The following is a 15262-nucleotide window of genomic DNA, read 5'->3' on the forward strand; positions in this document are numbered from 1 at the left end:
GGGGCATCTTCAGTGTATTAAAGGTTCCCCTCCTCCAAGCTACTCACCATCCTGACTTGGAAATGTATCGCCATTCCTTAATTGTCGCTGGGTCAAAATCCTGGAACTTCCTCCCTAACAGCACTGTGGGTGTACCTACACCACATGGACTGCAGCGATTCAAGAAGGCCGCTCACCACCACCTTCTCGAGGGCAACTAGAGATGGGCAATAAATACTGACCTAGCCAGCGACACCCACATCCCATAAATGAATAAAAATAGATACAGAAGGCAGTATAGTGGTGAGCACTGCTGCCTCACAACGCCAGGGATCCAGGTTTGATTCCTGGCTTGGGTCACTGTCTGTGTGGAGTTTCCACGTTCTCTCTGTGTCTGCATGGGTTTCCTCCGGGTGCTCCGGTTTCCTCCCATGGCCATACTAACCTGCCCCTTAGTGTCAGGAGACTAGCTAGGGTAAATGTATGGAGGTTATGGGGACAGGGCCTGGGTGGGATTGTTGTCGGTGCCGACTCAATGGGCCGAATGGCCTCCTTCTGCACTGTGGGGATTCTATGAAATAATATGCAAGCTGCTTTAAAAGTTTTCTCGCTTTCTAGACTTACTAGATCAGAATATTCACCTGCTTAAAACATTCAAACCGATGTTTAAAGATTATCCGCCCTTTCTCAATCTGTGCTGACCAACATTTACTGATTTAAATTCACTTCAGGAAATTAATCCTCCGTTTATTTACTGCTGATTCCCTCACTGTGCCAGTCTGAAGACTCTGCAGCCACTTGGCATTTGCTTTATCCGCTTCTCCCGAACACGGACTAACAAGTTAGGGCGGCACGGTAGCACAAGGGTTAGCACTGCTGCCTCACAGCGCCAGGGACCCGGGTTCAATTCCAGCCTCAGGTCACTGTGTGGAGTTTGCGCATTCTCCCCGTGTCTGCGTGGGTTTCCTCCGGGTGCTCCGGTTTCCTCCCACAGTTCGAAAGATGTGCTGGTTAGGCTGATTGGCCAAGCTAAATTGACCCTAATGTCAGGGGGATGAGCAGGGTAAATAAGAGTTATGGGGATAGGGCCTGGGTGGGATTGTGGTCGGTACAGACTCGATGGGCCGAATGGCCTCCTCCTGTGCTGTAGGAATTCTATGATTCTAAACCTCCAATCAGCGAGTTTCTGTCAGTTAAATGCTTTCTGTTGGTGACCATTAACACTGTAAGCAATTATATTTCATACTCTTGTGACTGGTTAGTTTTCTGCTTGCTGGGCGTATCAGGGATCTGTTCCTGTCGTATTGTGTCAGAATCTCGATACAGAACCCTATCGTTAACCTTACAACAGGAATGTGTGGCAGGGACACTGCCTTCCTATTTATTTATCCACAGACACTGAGTGGCTTGCCGAGCACATTGCTGTGGGTCTGGAGTCACAGAAAGATCAGAGCAGTGAAGAAGACCAGATATTGAACCTGATCAATGTTTCTAACAACTGAGTAGTTTCATGGCCACCAAAACTGATTGGGGTTTATTATTCCAGATTTATTTCAATAATTCGCTGTAATCAAATTTCCCATCTGTGGTGTGGGGATTTGAACACGTTTCCATAGACTTATAGAAAGTTTACAATGCAGAAAGAGGCCACTCTGTCCATCGTGCCTATGCTGGCCAATAAATGAGCACCCGGCCTAACCCCACTTTCCAGCATTTGGTCCATAGCCCTGCCGGCTGCGGCATTTCAGGTACAAATCCAGGCACCTTGTAAGTGAGTTGAGTGTTTTTTGCCTCTACTTCCCCCTTCAGGCAGTGGGTTCCAGTCACAAGACCACCTCGTAACTCGCCTCCAAACCTGCCATCTGTGATAATGTATCTGAGGGTTTATATATCTGTTCCTATATTTCCCCCCACAGCCATCCCTGCTCCCATACCATGCCCCCCACCACACAAACGTTCACCCACCCACTCACCCCGGACATTCTCTCTTCCACCTTCTTCCTTCGGGAAAAAGATACAAAAGTCTGAGGTCACGTACCAACCGACTCAAGAACAGCTTCTTCCCTGCTGCTATCTGACTTTTGAATGGACCTACCTCGCATTAAGTTGATCTTTCTCTCCACCCTAGCTATGACTGTAACACTACATTCTCCTTTCCTTCTCTATGAACAGTATGTTTTGTCTGTATAGCACGCAAGGAACAATACTTTTCACTGTATGTTAATACATGTGACAATAATAAATCAAATCAAATCAGTGTACGAGTATATTGCTCAGTTACTGACACTGTTCAGTGTCAGGATTCTAAATCAATGATTAGGCGCCTGGATCCTTACCTTGCTGCACAATGGCAATGTCACTGACACTGTGGCACCCTGTTGGAATGTTCCTGTGTTGTTCAGAGTGTCTCTCAGACAAGACATTGTATTAATGGGTTATTATGTCAGTATCGGTTGTTACTGGATCCTCAGTGTGTTGGTGAAGAACTGGGGTACAAGTACCTCTATCAGTGTAGAATTTAGTTAATGAGTATCTTTCTGACCTGTGTTGGGGTTGTCCATCCCTGTGTCACTCTGTAGCTGTGTTAATAATTCACTGATTTTTAACTAATTATTCCACACGATGTGGGTGTCGCCGGCTAGGCCAGTACTTGTTGCCCATCCCTAATTGCCCTTAAGAAGGTGGAGGTGACACCCCCCCAGCCCCCGCCCCCACTCCCACTGCAGCCCAGAATTAGTTGATAATGAGTGTCTGATGTATCACAGTGTGCCGCTACACATTCATCTGAAAAACACTGAATGGCTGATCCCCAAGAGGAGCTCTTTCCTCTGCCTCGCCGTTGTCTCCGTGTCACTGCTGAATGGTTCGAATTGTCTGTCACACAGTTCCGGTTCTCTCCTCTACACCTCTTGAGAGTTTGCAGCTATTTTCTCTCGAGTTCCACTTCACAAGGCAGTATGCTGGGGGGGGGACTCTCTGTAAGGACACTGATTAGGATCTGGGAGTGTACAAGAGGTTGTGCTAAAGCACTCAAAGCTGTCAGTTTTACATTGAATTGGGTAAGATTTACAGCACAGAAACAGGCTGTTTTGCCCAACTGCTTTGCGCTGGTGTTAATGCATATCACCAACCTCCCCCCACCCCACCCCCCACTTCATCTCACCCTATCAACATTTCCTTCTTTCCTTTCTCCCTTGTGTTTATCCAGCTTCTGCTTAAATCTACCAATATTATTAACCTCAAGAACTAGGAACAGGAGTCGGCCATTCAGCCCCTCCAACCTGCTCTGCCATTCAATACAATCATGGCTGATCTCATCTCTGCCTCAACTCCACTTTCCTGCCTGTTCCCCATACCCCTTCATCCCGCCACTAATTATAACCTGTCTATCTCCTCATTAAATCTGTTTACTGTTCCGGCCTCCCCTGCACACTAGGATAGAAAATTCCACAGATTCACAACCCTTTGAGTGAATCAATTCCTCCTCATTTCTGTTTAAATCTGCTATCCCTTAGCCTAAAACAATCATAGAATCCCTACAGGAGGCCATTTGGCCCATCGAGTCTGCACTGACAACAATCCCACTCAGGCCCTATTCCCGTAACCCCACATATTTACCCTGCTAATCCCTCTAACCTACACACCCCGGGATATTAAGGGGCAATTTAGCATGTCCAATCAACCAAACCTGCACATCTTTGGACTGTGGGAGGAAACAGGAGCACCCGGAGGAAACCCACGCAGACACGGGGAGAATGTGCAGACTCCACACGGACAGTGACCCAAGCCAGGAATCAAACGCAGGTCCCCGGCGCTGTGAGTGCTAACCATTGTGCCACCGTGCTGCCTAAATGGCCTCTCGTTCTAGAATGTCCAACAAGTGGAAACATCCACTCTGCATCTACCCTGTCGATCCCCTTCATCATCTTATAGAAATATAGAAGACAGGAGCAGGAAGAGGCCATTTGGCCCTTCCAGCCAGCTCTGCCATTCATTACGATCATGGCTGATCGTCCAATGCAATCGCCTAATTCTGCTTTCTCCCCATAACCTTTGATCCCATATAGATGGTAATTAGATCTTCTCTCATTCTTCTAAACTCCAGAGAGTATCGGCCGAAATTTCTCAATTGCACTTCCTAAAACAAGTTCTCCATGCCTGGAATCAATCTAGTGAACCTCCCCTGAACCACCTCTACTGCATTTCCATCCTTCCTCAAATAAAGGCGCCAGAACTGTGCAAAGTTCTTCAGATGTGGTCTTATCAATGCCCTATACAGTTGCAACAGCATTTTCCTACTTTTATTCACTATTCCCTTTGCCTTCCTTATTTCCTGCTGCACCTGCATATTAACTTTCAGTGATTGATGCACAAGGACACCAGATCCCTCTGCATCGGAGCATTTTGAAGTTTCTCTTCAATCATTCCCCATGGTAGTGGGTTCCACATCCTCACCAATCTCTGGCTAAAGAAATTTCTTCCTAATTGTTGGTGACCATTTTCTATTGGTGGCCCCTGGCTTTGGTCTCTCCCAGACGTAGAAGCATCTTTTTTCTGGGATTTTTTGAATGGCGAGATTTCCCAAGCACACCTGAGAAGTTGGCCGGATGCACAGCGGTCCTGCAGCCGTTTACTGCTTCAAGGAACATTTAATTGGCTAGAGGCAGAACCTCCACCCCTCACTCGGGCAGAGGTCCCAGCTCGAGGAGATCCCAGCCTATCCAATCAGCTGGCAGCTCTGTAATCCCTGAAGTACCAGTGACAGCAGTGGCCAAAAATGAGACTATCAGATTCTAAGTCCTGGAGTCCAGATCTAGCTCAGTACAGGGGGTCCCATGATGGGGTAGGTGAGTGTAGGTCCGAGGAGGGGGTGGCACGACAGTAGAGGTCTTGATAAAAAGGTCAGGGGGGGAGAGAGAGTGGTTCTGGAGGGAGGCAATCCATCCTTCCTGCCTGAGGCTGATGAGGAGCAGCCTTTAAATGGACAATAATTGGCCACTTGAGAGGCTGAATTGGGTTGAGGGTAGGCGATGTAGGCCCTGCCCAATCCCTGTAAAACCGCAGATAGGCTGGGGGCAGCAGGAAGGACCACCCGGGGAATTTTACTGGACACCCCCAGCTCCAAACCCCCTGGTGATGGGCTATAACTTTCTGCCTATACCTACTCCATCAACTGCCTTCATAAAGATAATAATCTCGATTCAATCTCCCTCAGCCTTTTCTTTTCCAGAAGCACAAACTGAAATCTGCTGAGCCTTTCCTCTAAGTTCTAACATCAACCACTTTTACATCAAATCCAATTCCTCTATATCCTTGATGCAACTTTATCTATTTACAGGATGTGGGTGTTGCTAGCTGGGCCAGCATTTATTGCCCATCCCTTGTTGCCCTTGAGAAGGTAGCGGTGAGCTACAGCTTGAATTGCTGCAGTCCCTGATGGGTAGGTACACCCACAGTGCTGTTGGGGAGGGAGCTCCAGGGTTTTGACCCATCGACAGTGAAGGAACGGTGATATATTTCCAAGTCAGGATGGTAAGTGGCTTGGAGGGGAACCTCCAGGTGGTGGTGTTCCCAGGTAGCTGTTGCCCTTGTCCTTCTAGAATCATAGAATCTTACAGCGCAGAAGGAGGCCATTCAGCCCATCAAGTCTGCACCGACCACAATCGCACCCAGGCCCTATCCCCATGGACATATGCATTTACCCTGCTAATCCCCCTGACACTAAGGGGCAATTTAACACAGCCAATCCACCTAACCCGCACATTTTTGGACTGTGGGAGGAAACCGGAGCACCCGGAGGAAACCCACGCAGACACGGGGAGAACGTGTAGACTCTGCACAGACAGTGACCCAAGGCCAGAATTGAACCTGGGTCCCTGGTGCTGTGAGGCGGCAGTGCTAACCACTGTGCCACCGTGCCAGTGGTAAAGATGGTAAAGATCATGGGTTTGGAAGGTGCTGTTGAAGGAGCCTTGCTGAGTTGCTGCAGTGCATCTTGTAGACACTGCTGCCACTTTGAAAAACTGCACCGACCACAGTGATCCAAGTGTGGTCAAAATAAGCTTCTATAAAAGTTTTACAAAACTTTCCTGTTTTTCAATTCTTTCTAAAAGTGGAGAGCAGTAATATGATCGTATCTTTAATGGGGTTCAGCACAAAGCTCTCTGTTACGCACACATACACTGAGGTAACTGTCTCTGGGTTAGTATCCAGGTTACTCCCAGTTAAACCTGCCCAAAACCTGCTTAATGGAGTATCTGGATTACTATTCCAGAGGCATAACCACACAGTTTATGACAGTACAGATGTATGAGGCAAGTTTTTTACACAGAGGGTGGTGGGTGTCTGGAACTCGCTGCCGGGGGAGGTAGTGGAAGCCCCTTTTAAGGAACGTCTGGACAAATACATGAATAGGATGGGAATAGAGGGATATGATCCCTGGAAGTGTAAGGGGTTTTAATTCAGTTGGGCAGCATGGTCGGTGCAGGCTTGGAGGGCTGAAGGGCCTGTTCCTGTGCTGTAATTTTCTTTGTTCTTTATTGTTCTTTATTAATACATGCCAAACAGTTAATGAGATATATATATATATCTTCAATCATGTTCACTGCACTAATTTCTCATATATTGGCACAGTTTCCATATTATAATTAACTGTTTCTATTCATTCTCAATAATCTGGTTTATTCTCGTCAAACTTTCTAAACTGATTGCTCTTTCTGAACTGAATATGCTGGGAAAGTACAAAACTGAGCATCGAGCCTAAACTAGATCAAAAAGCTTCATTATGGGCACTGTCACTGCCTCAGAATGTCAGTTATTGCCACATTAACAATCCTTATCATTCCTCCTGTTGTTTTTCCCAGGAATTCCCTCCCAAAACCTCTCCAGCTCCTTTTCCACCTTTCTGATCTTCCTGAAAGCCCATCTCTTTCGCCCAACTCCTCAATCACCACTCCTGCCTTGGAGATGGTGTTGAGATTTGTCTGATTACGCTCCTGTGAATTGCTTTGAGGTGTTTTCATAGAATCCCTACAGTGAAGAAGGAGCCATTCAGCCCATCGAGTCTGTACCGACCACAATCCCACCCAGGCCCTATTCCCATAACCCCATGTATTTACCCTGCTAATCCCCTGAAACTAGGGTCAATTTAGCATGGCCAATCTACCAAACCCGCACATCTTTGGACTGTGGGAGGAAACCCACGCAGACACGGGGAGAACGTGCAGACTCCACATAGACAGTCACCCGAAGCTGAAATTGAACCCGACTCCCTGGTGCTGTGAGGCAACAGTGCTAACCACTGTGCCACCATTTCTTTTGTCAGAGGTGCTATAGAATTGCAAGTTGTTGTAGCAGCGAGGTGTGTCTGTGGTTGTCCAGGGTGAATTTGACCGGAGATAGAATCCTGGACCACTTCGTCCCCTCCCTAACCCAGGGAAGTTGGGGATGATTCTACTTCCACTTCCTGGGACTGGAATATACAAGTCAGACCCAGGAAGGAGCTTGGAGGCTTCAGGTTCGATACACCTCAAATCCAGAGGGAGAGACAGCATCAGGATTGAAATGGGAAATTGTGGTTATGCCACACACTCAGAATTTTACCAAACTCTCCCGAGTAAACCTAATGCTGAGTTATACCTAATTTGGCAAATATTGTCACGGGTTATATTCAAAACAGGGAAAGTTATAGTTTGCAATGCCTTATTAGGGAGGTTTACCAGGCTGATTCCTGGGATGGCAGGTCGGTCATATGAGGAGAGACTAAATTGGTTCGGATTATTTTCACTGGAGTTTAGAAGAGTGAGAGGGGATCTCATAGAAACTTAGAAAATTCTCACAGGGTTAGATAGGGTAGATTCAGAAAGAATGTTTCCAATGGTGGGGGAGTCCAGAACCAGGGGGTCATAGCTTGAAGATAAGGGGTAAACCTTTTAGAACTGAGGTGAGGAGAAATTTCTTCACCCAGAGGGTGGTGAATGTGTGGAATTCACTACCACAGAATGTAGTTGAGGCCAAAACGTTGTGTAATTTCAAGAAGAAATTAGATATAGCTTGTGGGGCTAAAGGGATCGAAGGATGTGGGGGGAAGGGGGGATCAGGATATTGAATTTAATGATCAGCCATGATCATAATGAATGGTGGAGCAGGCTTGAAGGGCCGAATGGCCTCCTCCTGCTTCTAGTTTCTATGTTTCTCTGTATGTTTCTAGACACCTGCGCAGTTGTTAAGTGACAATATTCCACAAACAACTGCACAGTGGTTGGCGGTGCCAGATGTGAATGCTGTGACACAGGTGTGTATAGTCAAACACAGCTGGCGTGGCTGTAGCTTTCCATTAACGTTTGACCAGACAGTTAATTTTGGGTCCGCGTGAAAAGGATTTGGGATCTACAGCCTTTTCTCATTTGTCTCTTTTCTTCCTCTTTGAATGCAGGCTCTCCAAGCAGCGAGACAACTTCTCCTTCATCAAGCTACAGGCCTCAACTCTCCCAGTGCAAATGACAAGCAGCAGCAGACAGTCCAGGTCTGTGTCATACATCACATCTAAACTGTGCTGCTTAGACTGTCAAACATAATACACAGGAACTGATACTACATTATTCTAACAGCAATGTCTACCTTGTATGTACAGGAGTTGTCTCTGAGCACACACAGACAGAGGGCCCGATTTTACCACTGCGCTGCACCTGTTTTCGGGCGTGAAAACTTGGTAAAGTCGGGCATGAAAGGCGAATAGCACGATCCGCACTCGCGTCTGTGCAGATTCCCACTTTACCAAGGCCCGAAAATGGCAGCGATCGGGACCGCGTCCAAAACGGGTGCAACGGCAATTTAAATGCATTTGCATGCAATTAAATTGATGTAATGAGCTGGATGCCCAATCTTACCAGAATTTCCCCCTTTACCATCACGTTCACCCATCCAGATTCGGCATGAAACAGCTGACACTAAGACACACACGGACCGTACAGGAGCTGACACTGAGACACACACACGGACCGTACAGGAGCTGACACTAAGACACACACACGGACCGTACAGGAGCTGACACTGAGACACACACACGGACCGTACAGGAGCTGACACTGAGACACACACACGGACCGTACAGGAGCTGACACTGAGACACACACAGACTGTACAGGAGCTAACACTGAGACACACACGGACCGTACAGGAGCTGACACTGAGACACACACACGGACCGTACAGGAGCTGACACTGAGACACACATGGGCCGTACAGGAGCTGACACTGAGACACACACACGGACCGTACAGGAGCTGACACTGAGACACACACACGGACAGTACAGGAGCTGACACTGAGACACACATGGGCTGTACAGGAGCTGACACTGACACACACACACGGACCGTACAGGAGCTGACACTGAGACACACACACGGACCGTACAGGAGCTGACACTGAGACACACACACGGACCGTACAGGAGCTGACACTGAGACACACACACGGACCGTACAGGAGCTGACACTGAGACACACACACGGACCGTACAGGAGCTGACACTGAGACACACACACGGACCGTACAGGAGCTGACACTGACACACACACACGGACCGTACAGGAGCTGACACTGAGACACACACACGGACTGTACAGGAGCTGACACTGAGACACACACACGGACCGTACAGGAGCTGACACTGAGACACACATGGGCTGTACAGGACCAAGCAGGAGTGAATCATTCCCTTTTTACCTGAACCATTTTGAACGTGGACAGGAGATGACATTGAGACAAATAATGCCCGTCTCCTGTACAGGAAGAGAACGGAGCTGGAGGAAGGACTTCAGAGGAGAACTTTTACCCAAATCTGTTCCAATCCGTATCTGCAATGGGTTCAAATCCATAAGTTCACCACGTGTTTGGCGAGTGTAAAATGAGGTGATTGCTGCCATTGTCATATCCAGTCAATGTCACCGTTTCAGGCTTGCTTTTACCCAGCGTGTGATAAAACTAACCCCCAATCAGTACAATGCACGCATGCTACCCAACTCTGACTCTAAAGCTTTTCTGGTTAAATATACAACTCCCTAAGACTACACAGGTAGCTGACTTACCTTCAGTGGACTTATCGTGAAAAAAAAGTCTTAGAAATCAGCAGAGGTGAACATCGCCCAAAATCTACTGGGGATTGTGGCAGCGCAGTCTGCAATTATCCATCCAGTTAAAGTGAAATGGATAGAAGTGACAGAACCCCGTCCATTTAACAGGGTAAACTCCCCAACAGTTCCTGCTCAGTAACCGCTCTGCTCACCATTGGAGTCCATTCAGGAATCTCAGCAGGAATTGACGGTGAAAATGAGTCATCATTTGATGCCTCCCCACTGGCAGTGAGAACTCTGCTGAAACGTGGTGGCTTTGTCCCCTTAGTAAAGAGGCCCAGGCATCTGATTTCAGTGACCGAGGAGGAATGGTGAACTCTGAGTCTGTCCCTGAGATACAAAACTGTGCAAGGCAGGTTACAAAGAAAGAACAAAGAAAATTACAGCACAGGAACAGGCCCTTCGGCCCTCCAAGCCTGCGCCCACCATGCTGCCCGACTGAACTAAAACCCCCTACCCTTCAGTGAGAGCGGGAGTTACAGTGAGAGCGAAACTGTCGATGCAGTAGAAAGTGGCGGAACCAAATCTATTGTGTTTTCCCTCCATTCCTCCCACCTGAAGCTATTTATATTTATGTCAGTTTCCTAGACCCCGTCCCAGGCATGAGTTCAAAAAGTTTTTTTGCTTTTCAAAGACTATTTAATTTCCTTAGAGGCTAACTAACACACACCCGGGAAATGATCGCATTTTGATTTTTCGTTGTTGTCAGTGATTTTAAATCGGGTGGAGGGAGATCTTTGTTAAAATGCTGTTGAAAGACTGAGTAAAATTGCAGCAATATTCAAAAAAGTAGCAATGTCTGCATTCGCTCTGTGCTGTGGTGCAGGTCACTGTGCTTGAATGTTTGTGGCTTCTAACAAGGGGTAAGTAATCATCTTCAATCGGTTGTTAGTGTAATTCTGAGCAGCCTCAAGACTGTTTAACAAGCGCTGCTTTAACAGTCAGACAGGAATAATGATAAATGGTAGATGTTCTGAGTGTTGCAGCCTGGTCCAGTACAGTCACTAATCAGCCTGGTGTGAACAAGCAAAGTGATGTGAGGTTTGATATGATGCATCAGCTGTCGCCCACTCAAACACACCAAGAAATATTTTAGAATGGAAAGTAAAAAGATTCCTATTACTCTGTAATGATTCAGGGAATTGTGTTTGTGATTTAGCTGGGATTTTCCAGTCCTTTCCACCAGTGGGATTTTCCAGTCCTGCTGAAGGCCCCCCCCCGGGATGGGTCGGGTGAGATAGTGGAAGGATTGGACAATCCCTCCAGCAGCCAATGGCACCGCCTCCGCTGCCAGAGGTTGGGCGGGCTGGAAAATCCTGCCCTGTGACAGTAAATTTTTAATATTTGAGAACCAACCCAACCAGCTCAGTCTCAGCCACGTTTCAGATGCAGTTTCCCCATTGGCTCTAACTCCTGGGAAATCCTCATTCACAAGGGATCCCTGGCAGAGATCACCAGCAGAGATCATGGGGGATCACTAGTAGGGATCATGGGGGATCACCAGCAGGGATCATGGGAGGTCACCAGCAGGGATGATGGGGGATCATCACCAGGGATCATGGAGGATCACCAGCTGAGATCATGGGAGGTCACCAGCAGGGATGATGGGGGATCACCAGCAGGGATCATGGGGGATCACCAGCAGGGATCATGGGGCATCACCAGCAGGGATCATGGGTGATCATCACCAGGGATCATGGAGGATCACCAGCAGAGATAATGGGAGGTCACCAGCAGGGATCATGAGGGATCACCAGCAGGGATCATGGGGGATCACCAGCAGGGATCATGGGGGATCATCACCAGGGATCATGGGGGATCACCAGCAGAGATCATGGGGGATCACTAGCAGAGATCATGGGAGGTCACCAGCAGGGATCATGGAGGATCACCAGCAGAGATCATGGGAGGTCACCAGCAGGGATCATGGGAGGTCACCAGCAGAGATCATGGGAGGTCACCAGCAGGGATCATGGGAGGTCACCAGCAGGGATCATGGGAGGTCACCAGCAGGGATCATGGGAAGTCACCAGCAGTGCCAGCTATGGTTAGCTCAGTAAAAAACTACAACTCACTGAGTGCTGGTCTTCATTGGCTGGCTAACACACACTTGCCCCCAGAAACCGAGCAGAAGTTGACATTCCTGCGCTGGTCATTTTACGGGTGATGGGAGTACTGTAAAAACCTCCTGGACTGCCTTCCCACCTGGTTTCCACTCGCCCTGACCTCTCTGTGATTCTATCGTGTGATTGGTGAGACTGACACCCCCTGTCCTTACCCCCAAGACCCTTAAGTAGCCAATTAATGACCACTTAAAGGCCATTTCCCACCCAGTCTCAGTGTTCAGACTGGCAGGAGGAGTTGAGGGGCAGGTGGGAATTGAGGGGGTGCCTGCATCATCAGTCTCATTGGAAGAGGCAGCACGGTAGCACAGCGGTTAGCACTGCTGCTTCACAGCAGCAGGGTCCTGGGTTCGATTCCCGGCTCGGGTCACTGTCTGTGTGGAGTTTGCACATTCTCCTCGTGTCTGCGTGGGTTTCCTCCGGGTGCTCCGGTTTCCTCCCACAGTCCAAAGATGTGCGGGTTAGGTTGATTGGCCAGGTTAAAAATTGCCCCTTAGAGTCCTGAGATGCGTAGGTTAGAGGGATTAGCGGGTAAAATATGTGGGGGTAGGGCCTGGGTGGGATTGTGATCGGTGCAGACTCGATGGGCCGAATGGCCTCCTTCTGCACTGTAGGGTTTCTATGATTTCTATGATAAGATTGGATGTCCCCCCACAGGCTTGGCTGCTGCCATTCAATGGAACTGCCAGCGTCTGATTGGGTGGCAGCTCTTGGCGGATGAGGCTTCTGCCTCCAGGGTCCTTGATCCCAGGGGAAATGTCCACCGCTGCCCTGTTCAGTGCCTGAGTGGCAGAAGATGTCGCGGATCTTCCCCGAGAGAGGCGACACAGGGCAGTGGGGAACTCACCAACCAATGGCCGAGACCCCGGTACCAGGATTCCTGTAATTGGACTGGAAGATATGAAAAATACACCAACGTGGAAATTAATTTCTCTGTTTGTAAACATTGGCCTCATCCGATTTGAGATTTTTTACGAATGAGTTAACATCACATTACAGAGATACATTACAGTGTTCATTCAACCTTTCAATCTATTAAAACTGAATCTTGGATCTGCTGTGTCTAATGCCTGTAGATTAACCTTCAATGATTATATATGCCAGCAACAGCATTCTGCATTTATGTAGCACCTTCAACATCCTCATTCTGATGCCCAGAGCGTCCTCAATTTTAATGGTTCCACCATTAGCGGCCATGCCTTGAACTCTGGAATATCTTTCCGAAATGTCTCCATCTCTTTAATTTCCTGTTTCCCCCTTTAATTTGTACCTTAAAACTGTCCCCCTTTGTCCAGGTTTTTAGTTTCCTGTATCAGTATCCCCTCCTGTGTTGCTTGGTGCCAAAAGTTGTTTTGGAATGTTTCTGTGACGTGCCCTGGGGCATTCTTAGTACAGTAAGAAGTCTCACAACACCAGGTTAAAGTCCAACAGGTTTATTTGGTAGCACAAGCCACTAGCTTTCTTAGTACATCATAGGCGCTATATAAATGCAGTTTTCTGGTTGCCAGTTGAGGTGGGAGCTGGTACAAGGAAACTCTCAGTCACACCACAATCCCCAGTCAGCAATAACTACAGAAAACTGCTTCAAATTTATCAGTAAACCTTAATTTCCACTCTGTGCGTCTTAGTTCTTTGCTCCCTTTTCCCACTCTCCTATTCTATCTTCCTTTACTCTCCTCTGCTCTCTCCTTCTCCCTATTTGCCTGTCTATCTCTGGAGGGAATTTTAACCTGTTGAGTGGGCCGCGGGTTACGTGGTCTGAAACTGCGGCTGTGATGAGAAGCCAGAAATAATGACCAACTTTAATCTGAGTGTGGTGGCTGGTGCATCGGGAAAGTCCCGCGGACAGATGGGGCTGCCGCTTAAACAAGTGAAATGATCATTAACAGCAGTTTGAACTCAGGATTCTGAGTGTAACTCAGTGCGAGGGTTTCCCAGACTTCCTGAAACTCCCCAGTTAAACAAGGTGAAAGGACAAAGAACAAAGAACAGTACAACACAGGATCAGGCCCTTCGGCCCTCCAAGCCTGCACCTATCACATTGTCCTATCTAGACCAACCACTTGTATCCCTCTATTCCCCGTCTATTCATGTGTCTATCCAGATAAGTGTTAAGTGTGGCTAATGTAACTGCCTCAACCCCCTCACTTGGCAGTGCATTCCAGGCCCCACCACCCTCTGTGTAAAAAAAAAACTTCCCCCGCACATCTCCACTGAACCTTTCCCCACTTATCTTGAACTTTTGTCCCCTTGTGATTGCCATTTCTGCCCTGGGAAAAAGCTTCCAACTGTTCACCCTATCCAAACCCCTCATAATTTTCTAAACTTCTATCAGGTCGCCCCCTCAGCCTCCGTCTTTCCAGGGAGAACAACCCCTGTTTATTCAATCTCTCCTCATAGCTAAGACCCTCCATACCAGGCAACATCCTGATAAACCTTTTCTGCACTCTCTCCAAAGCCTCCACATCCTTCTGGTAGTGTGGTGACCAGAATTGGACACAGTATTCCAAATGTGGCCTAACCAACGTTTTATATAACTGTAACACAATTTACCAACTTTTATCCTTGATGCCCCGTCCATATGCTTTCTTCACCACCTTTTCCACCGGTGTTGCCAGTTTTAAGGACCTGTGGACCTGCATGCCCAGATCTCTCTGTGTGTCTAGGCTCCTGATGGTTCTGCCATTTATTGTATGGCTCCCACCTGAATTGGATCGACCAAAATGTATCACCTCGCATTTGTCCGGATTAAACTCCATCCGCCATTTCTCCGCCCAATTTTCCAGCCCATCAATACAAAGAACAAAGAACAGTACAGCACAGGAAACAGGCCCTTCGGCCCTCCAAGCCTGTGCCGCTCCTTGGTCCAATATCCTGTATTCTCTGACAATTAGCGGATTGGCTGATAGGTGGGGATCAGGTGACAGTGGGGAGCCAGAAAGGTGCGAAACACCAAGACCTGACAGCTGCTTCTTCACTGAAAGGATGTCCTGACAGGATTGTTCAGAATGTCTGCTTTCACTA

The 15262-nt window shown here is 48.0% G+C and overlaps 1 protein-coding gene across 2 annotated transcripts in view; it reads left to right on the forward strand.

Annotated features, from left to right (window-relative positions):
- The window catches only part of foxp4 (forkhead box P4), a 447909-nt gene that overhangs the window by 183565 nt on the left and 249082 nt on the right, over positions 1 to 15262 (forward strand). For both annotated transcript variants that reach the window (XM_078241974.1, XM_078241973.1), the window contains exon 3: positions 8414 to 8503. In XM_078241974.1, the coding sequence (XP_078098100.1) occupies positions 8414 to 8503 (90 nt within the window). The remainder of the gene's footprint in view (positions 1 to 8413; positions 8504 to 15262) is intronic.

Source organism: Mustelus asterias, chromosome 25, assembly GCF_964213995.1.
Source record: "Mustelus asterias chromosome 25, sMusAst1.hap1.1, whole genome shotgun sequence".
Taxonomy (NCBI): domain Eukaryota; kingdom Metazoa; phylum Chordata; class Chondrichthyes; order Carcharhiniformes; family Triakidae; genus Mustelus; species Mustelus asterias.